General features: G+C 39.3%; 1 protein-coding gene across 4 annotated transcripts in view; it reads left to right on the top strand.

The window, feature by feature from the left end:
- The window catches only part of LOC105706556 (ceruloplasmin), a 58,003-nt gene that overhangs the window by 27,507 nt on the left and 16,894 nt on the right, over nucleotides 1-13,602 (top strand). For all 4 annotated transcript variants that reach the window (XR_002478341.2, XM_021669556.2, XM_021669557.2 and 1 more), the window contains exons 10-15: nucleotides 3,295-3,445; nucleotides 4,886-5,098; nucleotides 6,814-7,021; nucleotides 8,342-8,481; nucleotides 9,865-9,993; nucleotides 12,623-12,729. Coding sequence is in view for 3 of the 4 variants with exons in the window: in XM_021669556.2 (XP_021525231.2) it covers nucleotides 3,295-3,445; nucleotides 4,886-5,098; nucleotides 6,814-7,021; nucleotides 8,342-8,481; nucleotides 9,865-9,993; nucleotides 12,623-12,729 (948 nt within the window). In the remaining variant the exon portion in view is untranslated. The remainder of the gene's footprint in view (nucleotides 1-3,294; nucleotides 3,446-4,885; nucleotides 5,099-6,813; nucleotides 7,022-8,341; nucleotides 8,482-9,864; nucleotides 9,994-12,622; nucleotides 12,730-13,602) is intronic.

Raw genomic sequence — 13,602 nt, 5'->3', positions numbered from 1 at the left:
TCTCTGTATTTTTGCTGGCATACCTTTGTGATAAATTCCTGTAAGTTGTATTGTAGGGACAAAAGGTAAATGCTTAAACAGTTTTGTGAAATATTGCCAAATCTCTGTCTGTAGTTGTGCCAGTTTGTATTTTTAGAAGGTATATGTGAGATTATCTGTGTTTCCACAGCATTATTACAAACCATATTGTCAAATTTGGGGATTTTCACCAATCTGATAGGAAATAAATGGTACAGTTGAGGAGTGGATCGAATTTATCTTTTTCTAGTGGCTATCAGTTATTTCAACATAATTCACAAAAAAGCTAAACTTTCCCGCATTGATTGAAATGCCGCCTTTATCATCTACTAAAATATTTATACATAAGTGAGTCTATTTCTCGATTTTCTATGCTGTTCTGCTGGTCTTTATCTATTCACACACCAGTAATGTACTGCTTTAATTAGAGAGCCCTTTAATATGTTTAATGGCTAGTAGCTATGTCTCACTGCTCTTCTTTTCCATTATTTTAATGGCTATTTTTGCTTATTCTTTCTACTGAACCTTAGAAAAATTTATCTAGATCTGGAAAAAAGACTTGATAGTGTTTTACTGGGATTGTCTCAAATGTGTAAGTTAAACTAGAGAGAACAGACATAACTATGAAGTTGAATCATCCTACATAAGAACAGATGTCTTTCCATTTGTTCAAGTCTACTTTTGTGTTTTTCAAGAGTATAGTTCCTCTTATACAATCTTGGATATTTTTTTAAGATTATGCCAAGATATTTTATTTTTATTTGGCCTTTGTAAATGGTAACACCATTATTTAAAATTTTAAATATGTGGCCGGGTGCAGTGGTTCACACCTATTATCTCAGCAGTTTAGGGGAGGGAGGCCAGTGGATCACCTGAGGTCAAGGGTTCAGACCAGACTGGCCAACATGGTAAAACCTCATCTCTGCTAACATTACAAAAATTAGCTAAGTGTGGTTGCCCACGTCTGTAATCCCAGCTACTCAGGAGGCAGAAGCATGAGAATTGCTTGAACCCAGAAGGTGGAGGTTGATATGAGCTGAGACTGCACCACTGCACTCTAGCCTGGGCAACAAAGCGAGACTCTGTCTCAAAAAAAATTTTTTTTTTAAATATGTAACTGAAATAAAAAAGGTTTTCTACTTTTGGATTCCTTTTTTTTTTGAGATTGAGTCTTGCTCTGTCACCCAGGGTGGAGTGTGGTGGCACGATCTCAGCTCACTGAAACCTCCGACTCCTGGGTTCAAGCGATTCTCCTGCTTCAGCCTCCAGAGTAGCTGGGATTACAGGCATGCACCACCACATCCTGCTAATTTTTGTATTTTTAGTAGAGATGTGGTTTCACCATGTTAGCCAGGCGGGTCACAAAATCCTGACCTCAAGTGATCTGCCTGCCTCGGCCTCCCAAAGTGCTGGGACTACAGGTGTGACCCACCATGCCCAGCCTGTTTATGTTTTTAATCACTGTTTTATTTCATTCATGAGTACTGGTCTAGTCAGGCACTTCTTTCTAAGTCAGTTGATCACATTGATTGCATATAATGGTTTAAATTTTTCACCCCTATATATGTGGTTATATTCTCTTCTCATTTCTAATGCATTTTTTGGTTCTCTCCATTTTTAAAATTAGACTTGCCAGAGATTCATATATTTCTCTGGTCTTTTCAAATAATATGGTTTTGGGTTTAATTATTTTACCTGTGTTAAATTTGTTAATTTATGCTTTTGTCTTTATTAATTTTTCTCCATAACTAATTTTTAAAAATTTTTAGATATTTACATTTATTTTCATTTGGTTTTGTTTAAGACAAAAAGCTTTTCAATTCTTAGTTTATATGTTTAGTTATATTTCATACATTTTGCTTTACAGTGTTCTCACAGAAATTACTTACCAAATCTCAGTATTTTATTTCTATTTCTTCTTTGATCTAAGAGTTATTTGGATCAAAACCGACATTTTTTTTTTTTTTTACTTTTTGTCTTTGACTAGTAATTTTTAATTTTATTGCATTATGATCATAAAATATGACCTGAAAACATTTCATTGAAGTTTTCTCTGTCAATTAGTATATAAGTGATTGTATCAGTCCCTGTTGGAATGCTTAGACATCCGAAAATGACATTTGTTGTTCTTTACCTGGTATTACATTTTTGTAGCATGTTTTCTTCTCAAAAAGATAAATGCTACTTCACCTTCTTCTGGCATTTATTGTACTTGATAACCTCAATGTCAACTTGATTTTTTTGTTTCATGATAACATTTTTAAAACGGAAAATTTCCCAGGACATTTTTAGGTATCAATCTCTATTACTAATTTTGTCTTGTTTTCAATGAAGCTTTTGAATCTGAATCCTCTAGTCTTTTCCCTTTGTGGTGGCAAACACATTCACTAGTATTTCTTGTGTTTGTGCCTCCTTCTTTTATAACTTCTTCCTAAAACTGTTACAATGTATATATTTTTCATCTTGGAATGCTCTCCTCTGATTTATGGGAGCTTTCTTTAGATCACTTTTATCATTGATTCAGTTCCCTGCAGGGTCTAACCTTCAGGTCTTTGTTTTAGTTCGATTTTTTTTTTAATTTAATAATCACCTTATCATGTATCTGAAGGACTGATCTCAAGGGAAAGACAGGCAATAAACTCTATTCTCTCCTTTGAGAGTCACTCATTCTCAGGGAGGGGCTCATTTGCTTTGATTTCTTTGACTGCCTTCTTCTGAACTACTGAATCATTTCATAGACCAGATAGCATTTCTGCTTCGTTTTTTCCACTGGGAGAAGTGGGAGGAGGTGAGAATGTTTGTACAGCTGGATGGAGATTGTATGAATCTCTGTTCAAATTCATCTAGGATGATTTCTTCCTCAATCTGCTTCCATCCTGTTCTGCCTTACAGGAATTCTTCCAGTTTTCATGAATGTGGATGGCATCTTCCCTGATTTGCAGCACAGACCCATATTCTCCCCTGTTTTAACAATCTTTTTTTTTTTTTGGTGGCTTCAATTGGTATGTGCAACACGGGCAGGAAGGTAGAGTTAGAACTTTTAGATGCAGAGAGAGGCTCAGATTACCATATTGAACCGTAAATGCACTAAACAGATACCAAAGAAAGCTCTGGTGGTGATCTGAGGTATTTCACGAACTCTAGTTTACAAAGAGCAACAGAAACTTCTGTTCTCATTCCTTCCTTTAGGCGAGTGTGTGCACAAACAGTATTGTGCACATGGAAGTCTTCTGCTTTACTCATTCTGTCTCCATCTCATTTTGTTTTGATTTACAGAAAGATGTAGACAAGGAGTTCTATTTGTTTCCTACAGTATTTGATGAGAATGAGAGTTTACTCCTGGAGGATAATATTAGAATGTTTACAGCTGCACCTGATCAGGTGGATAAGGAAGACGAAGACTTTCAGGAATCTAATAAGATGCACTGTAAGTACTGCATCATCCATCAACCTACCAAGTTATTTTAGTACTACATATGTAATGCTTTTAACTAAACCAAAATGTGAATAGCTTTGCTCATTGATTATTTTTCAATAAATAATTACAATAGTGCCCTGAAGGTAATATCATTGGTTATTTGATGTGTCAGTCAGTTACTCATTATTTCACTTAATTCAAGATATGTCAATTACATGAATGGTCCTTAAAGTGTGGTCCCTAGATCAGCAGCCTTAGCATCACCGAGGGACTTATTAGAAATGCAAATTATTGGATCCCTACCCTGACCTTGGAACGCTGGAGATGGATCCTGGCCATCTGTTTTAAACAAACTCTGCTGGTGATCCTGATGAACACTACAGTTTGAAAACTACTGGATTAAATGCTTTTCTCATCTGTGGCTCAGTGATGACAGGCTCATTTGATTATTCAATATGCAGAAAGATATGATCTCGGCCCTCAATGATTCTAACCCTTGACTGCATGTTAGAATTACCCGGGAGCTTTTAAAAAATGACCAGTGCCCTGGAATACTCCCAGAGATTTTTATTTAAATCTAAGATCAGATTTTTTAAAATACCCATTGTAATTCTTAAAAGTGGTTAGAGCTCAGAGACAGTGAGACAGTGAGCTCATTATTCAAAAGGCCTACACCACTGATGGACAACAGGACAAGTTATTGTAGCTAGTAGAAGAAAAACATGTAAAGTTGTATTACAAACTGATTTTTTAAAGTTAGACCAGTACTAGTCATGCTACCCACAATCTTTAAAATACTTCTTTTGATTCTGCATTTTTGTATATTTGGAGGCACTGAGAATATTATTCTTCGGAAATAATTAAATATGCAAGGTAAGCAAGGAAAAAACTTCCTATATATGACCTTTCCTGTTATTCAAGATGAATCAGAGACTTTTTCACCTGGAACAGCAACACACTTCCAGCATATGGTGCCCAGGAAACGCTGTTATTATTCACAGATTTGGGTGTTCACAAATATAACCACTTAAATAACTGGAAATAACAGAATCACTGTTTTAGCCAGGAAAAACAGTGAGATTCCCAGATTGCTAGGGCCACTAGTATAGAACTTCAAGAACTATGCATTCAGCTCTGCTCCTTTCAGCCAGGGGCCGCTCGGAAGGTGCCAGGAACGGCAGGGAGTTGCAGGGACACTCCTGACATATAAAGCGTAGGCAGGCCTGAATAGGTCTTAAATTAAAAATTAAAAAAAAAAAAACAAAGTTGGTCTGGAAAGTCTCGGAGGTTGTCACATAGTAGAACCTAAACCACTTCCAAAATGTTATTTCCCTAGGTCTTAAATTGAAAATTAAAAAAAAAAAACAAAGTTGGTCTGGAAAGTCTGAGAGGTTGTCATGGTAGTAGAACCTAAACCACTTCCAAAATGTTATTTTCCAACTTTTACAGCCATGAATGGATTCATGTATGGGAATCAGCCTGGTCTCAGTATGTGCAAAGGAGATTCAGTCGTGTGGTACTTATTCAGCGCTGGAAATGAGGCCGATGTACATGGGATATACTTTTCCGGAAACACATATCTGTGGAGAGGAGAACAGAGAGACACAGCAAACCTCTTCCCTCAAACAAGTCTTACGCTCCTCATGTGGCCTGACACAGAGGGTATATTTATTTAAAGCCAAGTCTCTATTGGATGGATTTGTGTAGTTTTAGTTTAAAATCCTGTAGCAGAATGTGTTAGGTGATAAACTTATCCCTTCCCCAAACCTCCCAGTGCTCTTCCTATCGTGGAAAGAGGAAGGCCGAGGGCGTGATGGGTCACACCTGTAATCCCAGCACTTTGGGAGGCCGAGGTGGACAGATCACGAGGTCAGGAGTTCGAGACCAGCCTGGCCAACATAGTGAAACCCCATCTTTACTAAAAATAAAAAAATTAGTTGGGTATGGTGTCACGCACCTATAGTTCCAGCTACCCATGAGGCTGAGGCAGGAGAATCGCTTGAACCTGGGGGATTGAGGTTGCAGTGAGCCGAGATCATGCCATTGCACTCCAGCCTGGGTAACAGAATAATACTCTGTCTCAGAAACAAAAAACAAAAAACAAAAAACAAAAAAAGAAAGAAAGAGCAAGTCTGGCCCGCTATCAGCTCAAGTGTGTACCAGAGAGGTCTGTTTCCTAGTTACTGAGGAGAATGTGGAGTAAGAAAGTAACAGGCTGTGGTTTTCTGTTTCCACCACAGGCTCCTCAAGATGATCCCTTTTTTTTTTCGAGATGGAGTCTAGCACTGTTGCCCAGGCTGTAATGCTGGGGTGTGATCTCGGCTTACTGCAATCTGTGCCTCCAGGGTTCAAGGAATTCTCCTGCCTCAGCCTCCCGAGTAGCTGGGACTACAGGCGCCTTGCCCAGCTAAATTTTTTGTATTTTTAGTAGAGACGGGGTTTCACCATGTTGGCCTGAATGGTCTCGATCTCCTGACCTCGTGATCCTCCCGCCTTGACCTCCCAAAGTACTGGGATTACAGGCGTGAGCCATCGCACCTGGCCAAGATGATCCCTTTCTAAATTATGGTCTTTTAAAGATAGCTGGAAAATCAGTCAAGAAGGGGAATGACTCCCTAAATATTCTGCATCTAAACTTTTTATCATGTCTCTGTGGCCTAGACGTAGTGTTGGCTTGTTGGTTGCAAGTGAATATTCTATTCTAGAATTGTAGCCATGCGAATTGAGAGACATCTACAGACCTAGCTCTAAATGAGTAAAACAAACTAAAACAAGAGAAAGAATTTTGATCAAAATGTGAAAATATGCTAACTTGTTTCAGGCTTTATTTGGTTTATTATATGCCACTGAAACTTAAGATCAATCTAGTGTCACTCCTTCCTTCAACAAATGTAAATATAACAATGAACAAGAGAGATAAGATGTCTCATGCTGCTGAAATTCTAATGCAGGGAGACAAACAACAAGCAAGTATTTTAATACATGTATGTCAAATGATTATAAGTACACAAAGAAAAACAAGGCAGGGAATGAGATGGTGACTGAGAGGGGAAAGGGTCAAGATTCTCTCAGGAGGAGAGACCAGAATAAAATGAGGGCATGATCCATGAGGATATTTTGGGGAGAAGTGGTTCGGGCAGAGGAAACAGCAAGGGCAAAAGTCCCGAGGCAGGCACACATTTGACCTGTTCTAAGAACAGCAAAAGGCCTATGTAGATGGAGCAGGGTGAGCGGGAGGGGATGTAACCAGAGGTGTGGAAAAGCTAGATCATCTAACTGAGGCCACAATAAGGACTTCAGTATTAATTCTAAGGCAGGTGGGGAGTCCCAGAGGGCACTAGCAAAGAAGTGACATGTTTTCTTATTTACCACTCCAGGGACTTTTAATGTTGAATGCCTTACAACTGATCACTACACAGGCGGCATGAAGCAAACATATACTGTGAAAAAATGCAGACAGCAGTCTGAGGATTCTACCTTCTACCTGGGAGAGAAGACATACTATATTGCAGCAGTGGAGGTAGAATGGGATTATTCCCCACAAAGGAAGTGGGAAAAGGAGCTGCATCATTTACAAGAGCAAAAGTAATTATCCAGACTCTGATTCCCAATTTCTGTTGTAATTTTAAGTTTCCTTTTCAGAGAAGTAAGAATTACACCAAATTTTCTAAAAAAAGGAAAAAAAAAAACCAGTTGCATTAAACAATAACAACCAAAATAACAACAAAACACTTCCTAGGAACTTGTCCTCATTCATTTCTGCCTCTCTCAATTTCCTCAAGGGAAAATTTCCATGTATCTCCTTTGATCCTTTGGAGTCTTGCTTTCTTTTCTATTGGAGTGTCTTCTCACATTCATGTGCCTTCTTCTTGCCATTTATTTTCAAACTTAACAAAAATTAATGCCCAAATTCAGAGAAGAAACATTATTCCCCTTACCATTTATTTTTTCTTCAAAGATTTCATTGTTAGTCTAACAATCAGTCATTTCACATTCTTAAAACTTGTTATGTATGGAATATTTTAAATGCTTGAACGTGATGTAGCAGATATGGTTCTCTACGCTCTAAGAACTTACAGGAAAAAATGGCACAAAATTACCAGTAACATGTGCATTATGAAAAACTACAAAATAAATTCTGTATGAATAGATGTAAGTAACTGTTAGAGCTTCAGAAACATTGGCTTAGAACAGCGTCACTCATTACTCCTAGTTAGTCCTTTCTTCATACTTTTCCAGGCACTTTCCTCCTCCTCATCTCACTTACATTGTGCACTGACCGCATGGAGATGATCTGAGGGATTGGGATGGGCAGGTGTTCAGGACCAGGGTGCACAGCACAACTGGTGACCTGTGGCTAGGAAGTGGCTACCTGGTTAGTTTTATAGCAGTACTGAGTGTGGTTTCCAGTGTGAAGAAGTAAAAGTTTATTTTGTAATTGGGGTAAAATGGTTAAAAGGCTACAGTTGCCATTAGAAGTAAGTGAAAACTTCAGGAAAAGGGAATGCCTCGGAAAAGATGCCCATTTCAGTTCCTATAAATCAGAAATATTGGACTTATCAAATTTTAGAGCTATAAAGAAATCGTAGAGATGATCTGTTCAAATATCTCATTTTAGGGATGAAAAAACTGAGGTTCCAACAGGCAGTGACTAGCTGGAGGAAATTTTCGCTAGTGGCAGGGTAGAGACCAGGACTCAGATGGCTACACTCAAATGGCTGGGTGTGCTTTCTCCCACACATACTTTTAAGTCTTATTATTCTTTCTTACTTGGATAGGAGAGTGATGATTAAAAACTACTATAATTTCTCTAATAAAAACTATGTTTTTATTTAAAATTTAAAGTTTAAAACTTAAATTCCATTTTCATTAAGACAAATACTAACCTTAGTTTTTCTTTTTAAGTGTTTCAAATGCATTTTTAGATAAGGAAGAGTTTTACATAGGCTCAAAGTACAAGAAAGTTGTGTATCGACAGTATACTGATAGGACGTTCAGTGTTCCAGTGGAGAGAAAAGCAGAAGAAGAACATCTGGGAATTCTAGGTATGTTACTAGCTCCAGTTTGTTGCGTGTGGTAGAATTGACTGTTAATGCAGGTAGCATCAAGATGTGATGCTACCTGCAGTAACAGTCAATTCATGTCTATGGGTTTCATTTTCTTGGTTCATATATCAAAGTTATTCAAATAAATATTTAAAAATTAGTTATCTAATAAAATAAGACCTATGTTTACTAAATAATATGGCATAGTAAAATATTACTTCTCTTGGAAACAATGTATTATCCCATATACTGATGTATATATATTTGGTTTTTATCAAATTGATGCTTGTAATTTTAGTGAAGTTCCCAGAAACTATTTTCTAATGACACTGTGTCTTTTGAGACAGAGTCTCGCTCTGTCGCCCAGGTTGGAGTACAGTGGCACAGTCTCGGCTCACTGCAACCACCCCCGCCACCTGGGCCCAAGTGAGTCTCACACTTCAGCCTCCCGAGTAGCTGAGACTACAGCATGAGCCACCATGCCCAGCTAATTTTTGTATTTTTAGTAGAGACGAGCTTTTGCCATGTTGGCCAGGCTGGTCTCAAACTCCTGGCCTCGAGTGATCTGCCCACCTCAGCCTCCCAAACTGCTGGGATTACAGGTGTGAGGCACCACATCTGGCCCTAATGAAATTCTTAACCAAATTCTCCCCATTATCTAACCTATTCCTGCCAAATTATAGCTATTTACTTTTAAAATTAAAATACAAATGACTAATAACAAGAATATATAAAAGGAAATTAATTACAACAGGTAATAAAGAAAAGAAAAAATTGTGCCATGCACAAAGCAGGGGAAAAGTTGCCTTCAATTTTTTAGGACTAACTTTAAGACAGAATGTCTAAAACTTGAGCAACACTGGTTTTGAGACATTTCTTTAAAACTATCACGTGCAGAGACCCCCGCTCCCATCCCAACCCCACTATGTTCCGATACTGTCAGAGTTCCCCTGAGGCTTGGTTATCCTCAACCCCTAGACTGACACCAAGGCAAAATGGCATTGTTGCTGGAGCACAAAAATCTTACAAGAGTCAAGCTAAGATTGTATAAAGGGTACAAATGGGAGGGGTATCCTTACAGCAAGGGCTGCAAAATGACTCCTGGCTGGACATCCTACCCACCATAATTAGACCAGTACTCTGCAAAGGACTTTCAAGCCAAACCACCCCTAGAACTCTTAAGAGATAAACAAATGGTCTCCATCTTTATTTCCAGCATCTTGATCCCAAATTCCCTGGGACCCAGTATAAATTCAAGAGGATTATAGCACAAACCCATGGGGAGATAAACAAGTTACCTTTGCTGGTCTTTGCTTTTATTACTAAGTTAGACCTTCCAATTGGACAGGTATAGAAGTCACTCTTTCTTTTCACTTTTGCCAGGTCCACAACTTCATGCAGATGTTAGAGACAAAGTCAACATTATCTTTAAAAACATGGCCACGAGACCCTACTCAATACATGCCCATGGGGTACAAACGGAGAGTTCTACGGTTATTCCAACATTACCAGGTACTCATGGTGGAGGGAAGCATTTTAACAGGCTGCACAGCCTTTCCACAGATTGCTCTCATCATAGAGAGTCTGGACTGAGAAAGTGAAAAGGGAGGTAGTTGTGGCCAGGCGCGGTGGCTCATGCCTGTAATCCCAGCACTTTGGGAGGCCGAGGCGGGAAGATCCCGAGGTCAAGAGATCAAGACCATCCTGGCCAACATGGTGAAACCCCGTCTCTACTAAAAATACAAAAATTAGCTGGGCATGGTGTCGTGCGCCTGTAGTCCCAGCTACTCGAGAGGCTGAGGCAGGAGAATTGCTTGAACCTGGGAAGAGGAGGTTGCAGAGAGCCGAGATCACGCCACTGCACTCCAGCCTGGTAACAGAGCGAGACTCTGTCTCAAAAAAAAAAAAAAGAAAGAAAGAAAAGGGAGGTAGTTGTGAAGAGGGGATGCAAGGAGGTGTATCCAAGTACACACATGCTCATACAAAAAAAAAGTCCACAGGAGAACTTAAGAGAAAAACCTGAAGATAGTGGACATTTATGAATACTCAAGGGTGACTCAGAGAGATGCTGTCACCTCGCTCAGCTAGAACACAGTTCAGATAACATCCAGCACATCGCATGTGGTTGATGTTCCCACATCTGTCTCCAGCACATGCGGTTCTAAGGGCCAGAGGCTGCCACGTGGAACTCTAAATTCCCCCTATTTAGTCCAGTATCTGGCACGTATTAGGAGGTCATCAAATGTTTCTTTAATAAACACAGAGTAAAATTTTAAACAGATTATATAAACAGGTGAACATTTTCTTTAATAAGAACCATATTTTTCTTCTATTAGTTGTAAAGATGGCTTCCAGGAAAAGACTATTTCTCAATAACCTAGCAGGGAGTAAGCAGCAAGGGTGCTATTTTAGGCAGAGTGGTCAGGAGGGCTTCCTTAAGGAGGTGGCATTGTTGAAAACACCTAAAGGTTGAGAAGTAATGCAATTCAGGTAATTGTGCAGGAAGAGATTCTAGGCCCTGAAGACAGGAGCATGCCTGGTGTGTCTGAGCAGTGCCAAGGCAGCCAGAGGCTAGATTAAGAGCACAGAATGCTAGAGTGAGATCCAGGGAGAACAGGGGCCAGATGGAGTAGGGAGGACTTCAGGCTCGAGATATAAGACTGATGTTCTGATGGACGCTTTTTAAGGGGCTGTTCTGGCTTATGTGTGGTTAAGTGACTATACAGAGGCAAGGACAGAATCTGGGGTCAGTTAAGGACCACTGCAATAATCTGGGTAAAAAAAATAATAATCATTGAGATTTGGAACATGGGGGAAGCAGCTGAAGTGGTGAGATGTTATCATATTCTGGTTCTGTTTTAAAGGTGATGTCAAAAGGGCCTGCTGGAAAATGGGCACTAGGGAGTGTTAGGGAAGAGAGGAGTCAAGCATGACCCTAAGGTTTTGGGCACTGACCGCTGGTGAAAGGGCAGGTTGTAAAGGGGTGTGGAAAAGAGAAGGACATGTTATTTTGCAGCTTATGAGAATAAGTAAAAGCACTGATGGCAAGACAGTAATATGTGCAGGTGGTGAATCCATATTTTATATTCTAGTGAAATTTTCTGCTTAGAAAAAGGGCGAGGACATGGAACAGCTCAGCTTGAGGCTTGAAGAAAAAGTAACATATCTACATCACTTGGGACTATCTCTCTTGTCTTGCTTAATTCCCTAGTGAATGCCTGTCGGACTCTGGCAGATTAGTATGACAGCATGCATATGTAATGGTGTGGTCTAAATAAATGGGATGGACAGTGAGTGTGGTTGGGATTGGTGAGTGGGCATGGTCAAAAGTTGAGGTCTGGTGAGCAGTTGCACAGGAAGTCCTGAGGTGACTGGAAATGCAGATCGGACTGGAGAAAAGCCCAGAGCACATAGGAAGAGGGTAAGAGCATTGTCAAAGTAGGAGGGTGATGCAACTGGTTGTCTTCAAAGTGCCAAGGCCCAGGGTGTGGTTATGTCCTGTACGTGGGAGTAGTGACAGAACAGCACATGGTGTGATAGAATGAGATGGACCGAAGGGGAGGTAAACAGAACTGCGGCAAGTCAGTGACTCATGAGATCATGAGGTCTAATGGCTCCTCGCCAGGAATCATGAGCTCACTAAGGATGATCATGAGAGAGGACAAGGAAAGGAAGGCCATGCTGAAGCTGAGGGAATTGCACAAAATAGTCCAGATGCACACTGAGAAGATTACGGGAAAGGTGCCAGTCACTGGGAAAAAAAATCGCTTGATATCTGAAGAGAACAAAATATATTAGGAGAACATACTTCAAGCTAAGAAAAGATTAGTTGTAAAGTTTTTTCAAATTTTAATACTGGAAGTGCACCTCCTAGCTTTGTGGTATGGTAAGTGGGTTAAAGTTAATTTATAATTAACCTAAAAAATGACAAAATTTTGTCTTACCATTTGTCTTAAAACTCAATTCTTGAAAACTTGTGAGTACCACAATTTTTTTAAAACTAAAAAACTAATTACACTGACATTTCCAGTTCCTGGGTCCTAGTTATCAAGGGTGTGTGTGTGTGTGTGTGTGTGTGTGTGTGTGTAATGTAAACCAAATACAACCAGATCCGTTATCCATTAACACTTGATGAATTTAGGTGAAACTCGAACTTACGTATGGAAAATCCCAGAAAGATCTGGAGCTGGAGAAGATGATTCTGCTTGTATTCCATGGGCTTACTATTCAACTGTGGATCAAGTTAAGGTAAAATGTAAAGCATTTATGTTTTGTGACACTTCCCAAAATAGACACACAATTGAAGGAAGATGAGGTTAGCATTTTCCTGTGGTCCAATTCTATGTTAAAATCCTAGGAAAAATAAGTTGCTGTGTAATCCACTTCAGCAAATACACTGCTATCTATGTCACACAAGACAAAAATCTGAAATTTCCTAATAAGATACAGCTCAAAGGTCTTTCAAGATCATATTCGGGAAGTTTAGATTTTGTCTTGTGGGTCATAGGAAGCCACTAAAAAATTGACAAAGAATGGCAGTATAATTTGCATTTCAGATCATTCATTCTGGTGGAATGATGAAAGGCTTGGAGAGGGAAGAGATTGGAAGCTGAAAGGCCATTGTAATACGTGTCAAGGACCTCTACTGTGTGGAGGGATAAAAGAAATGGAATGAGTTATAGATAGATGGGTGAACTGCCTGAGTGAGCCAGGTGGAAGTAGCTCCTTGATAATTCAGAGTTCTGTCTCAAACAAATGAGTAAATCTGCTATTTGTGGTGCTATTATTATACATTTCATTCATCTATGGATTTTTTAGGGACTGCCATAGTGCTTGGTTCACATTCAAGAGTTCATGAGTTTACAGAACAAACCAACACTGTTCATCTGGGATTCTTTTAAAATCACTGTTCATTAGCTGAGTTCAATTTTGCCTCTGCAGATATTTGTTATGTCAGCATCACCCACATGACCTACCTACTATTCAACATTGTTCCAATTTAACTACTTCAAGTGAAAAGTTACTAAATTGGCAGTACCACACTGGGCAAAGTCTACTACTTCAGTCGGTCGCTCCAGAATTCCCGAGGCCATGGGTGTAAAGTCTCAGTTCTCTGAAATC

This window comes from Aotus nancymaae, unplaced genomic scaffold (assembly GCF_030222135.1).
Source record: "Aotus nancymaae isolate 86718 unplaced genomic scaffold, 86718_ANA_hifiasm-v0.15.2.pri h1tg000019l, whole genome shotgun sequence".
Taxonomy (NCBI): domain Eukaryota; kingdom Metazoa; phylum Chordata; class Mammalia; order Primates; family Aotidae; genus Aotus; species Aotus nancymaae.
This window is presented reverse-complemented; position numbering and strand designations above follow the sequence as displayed.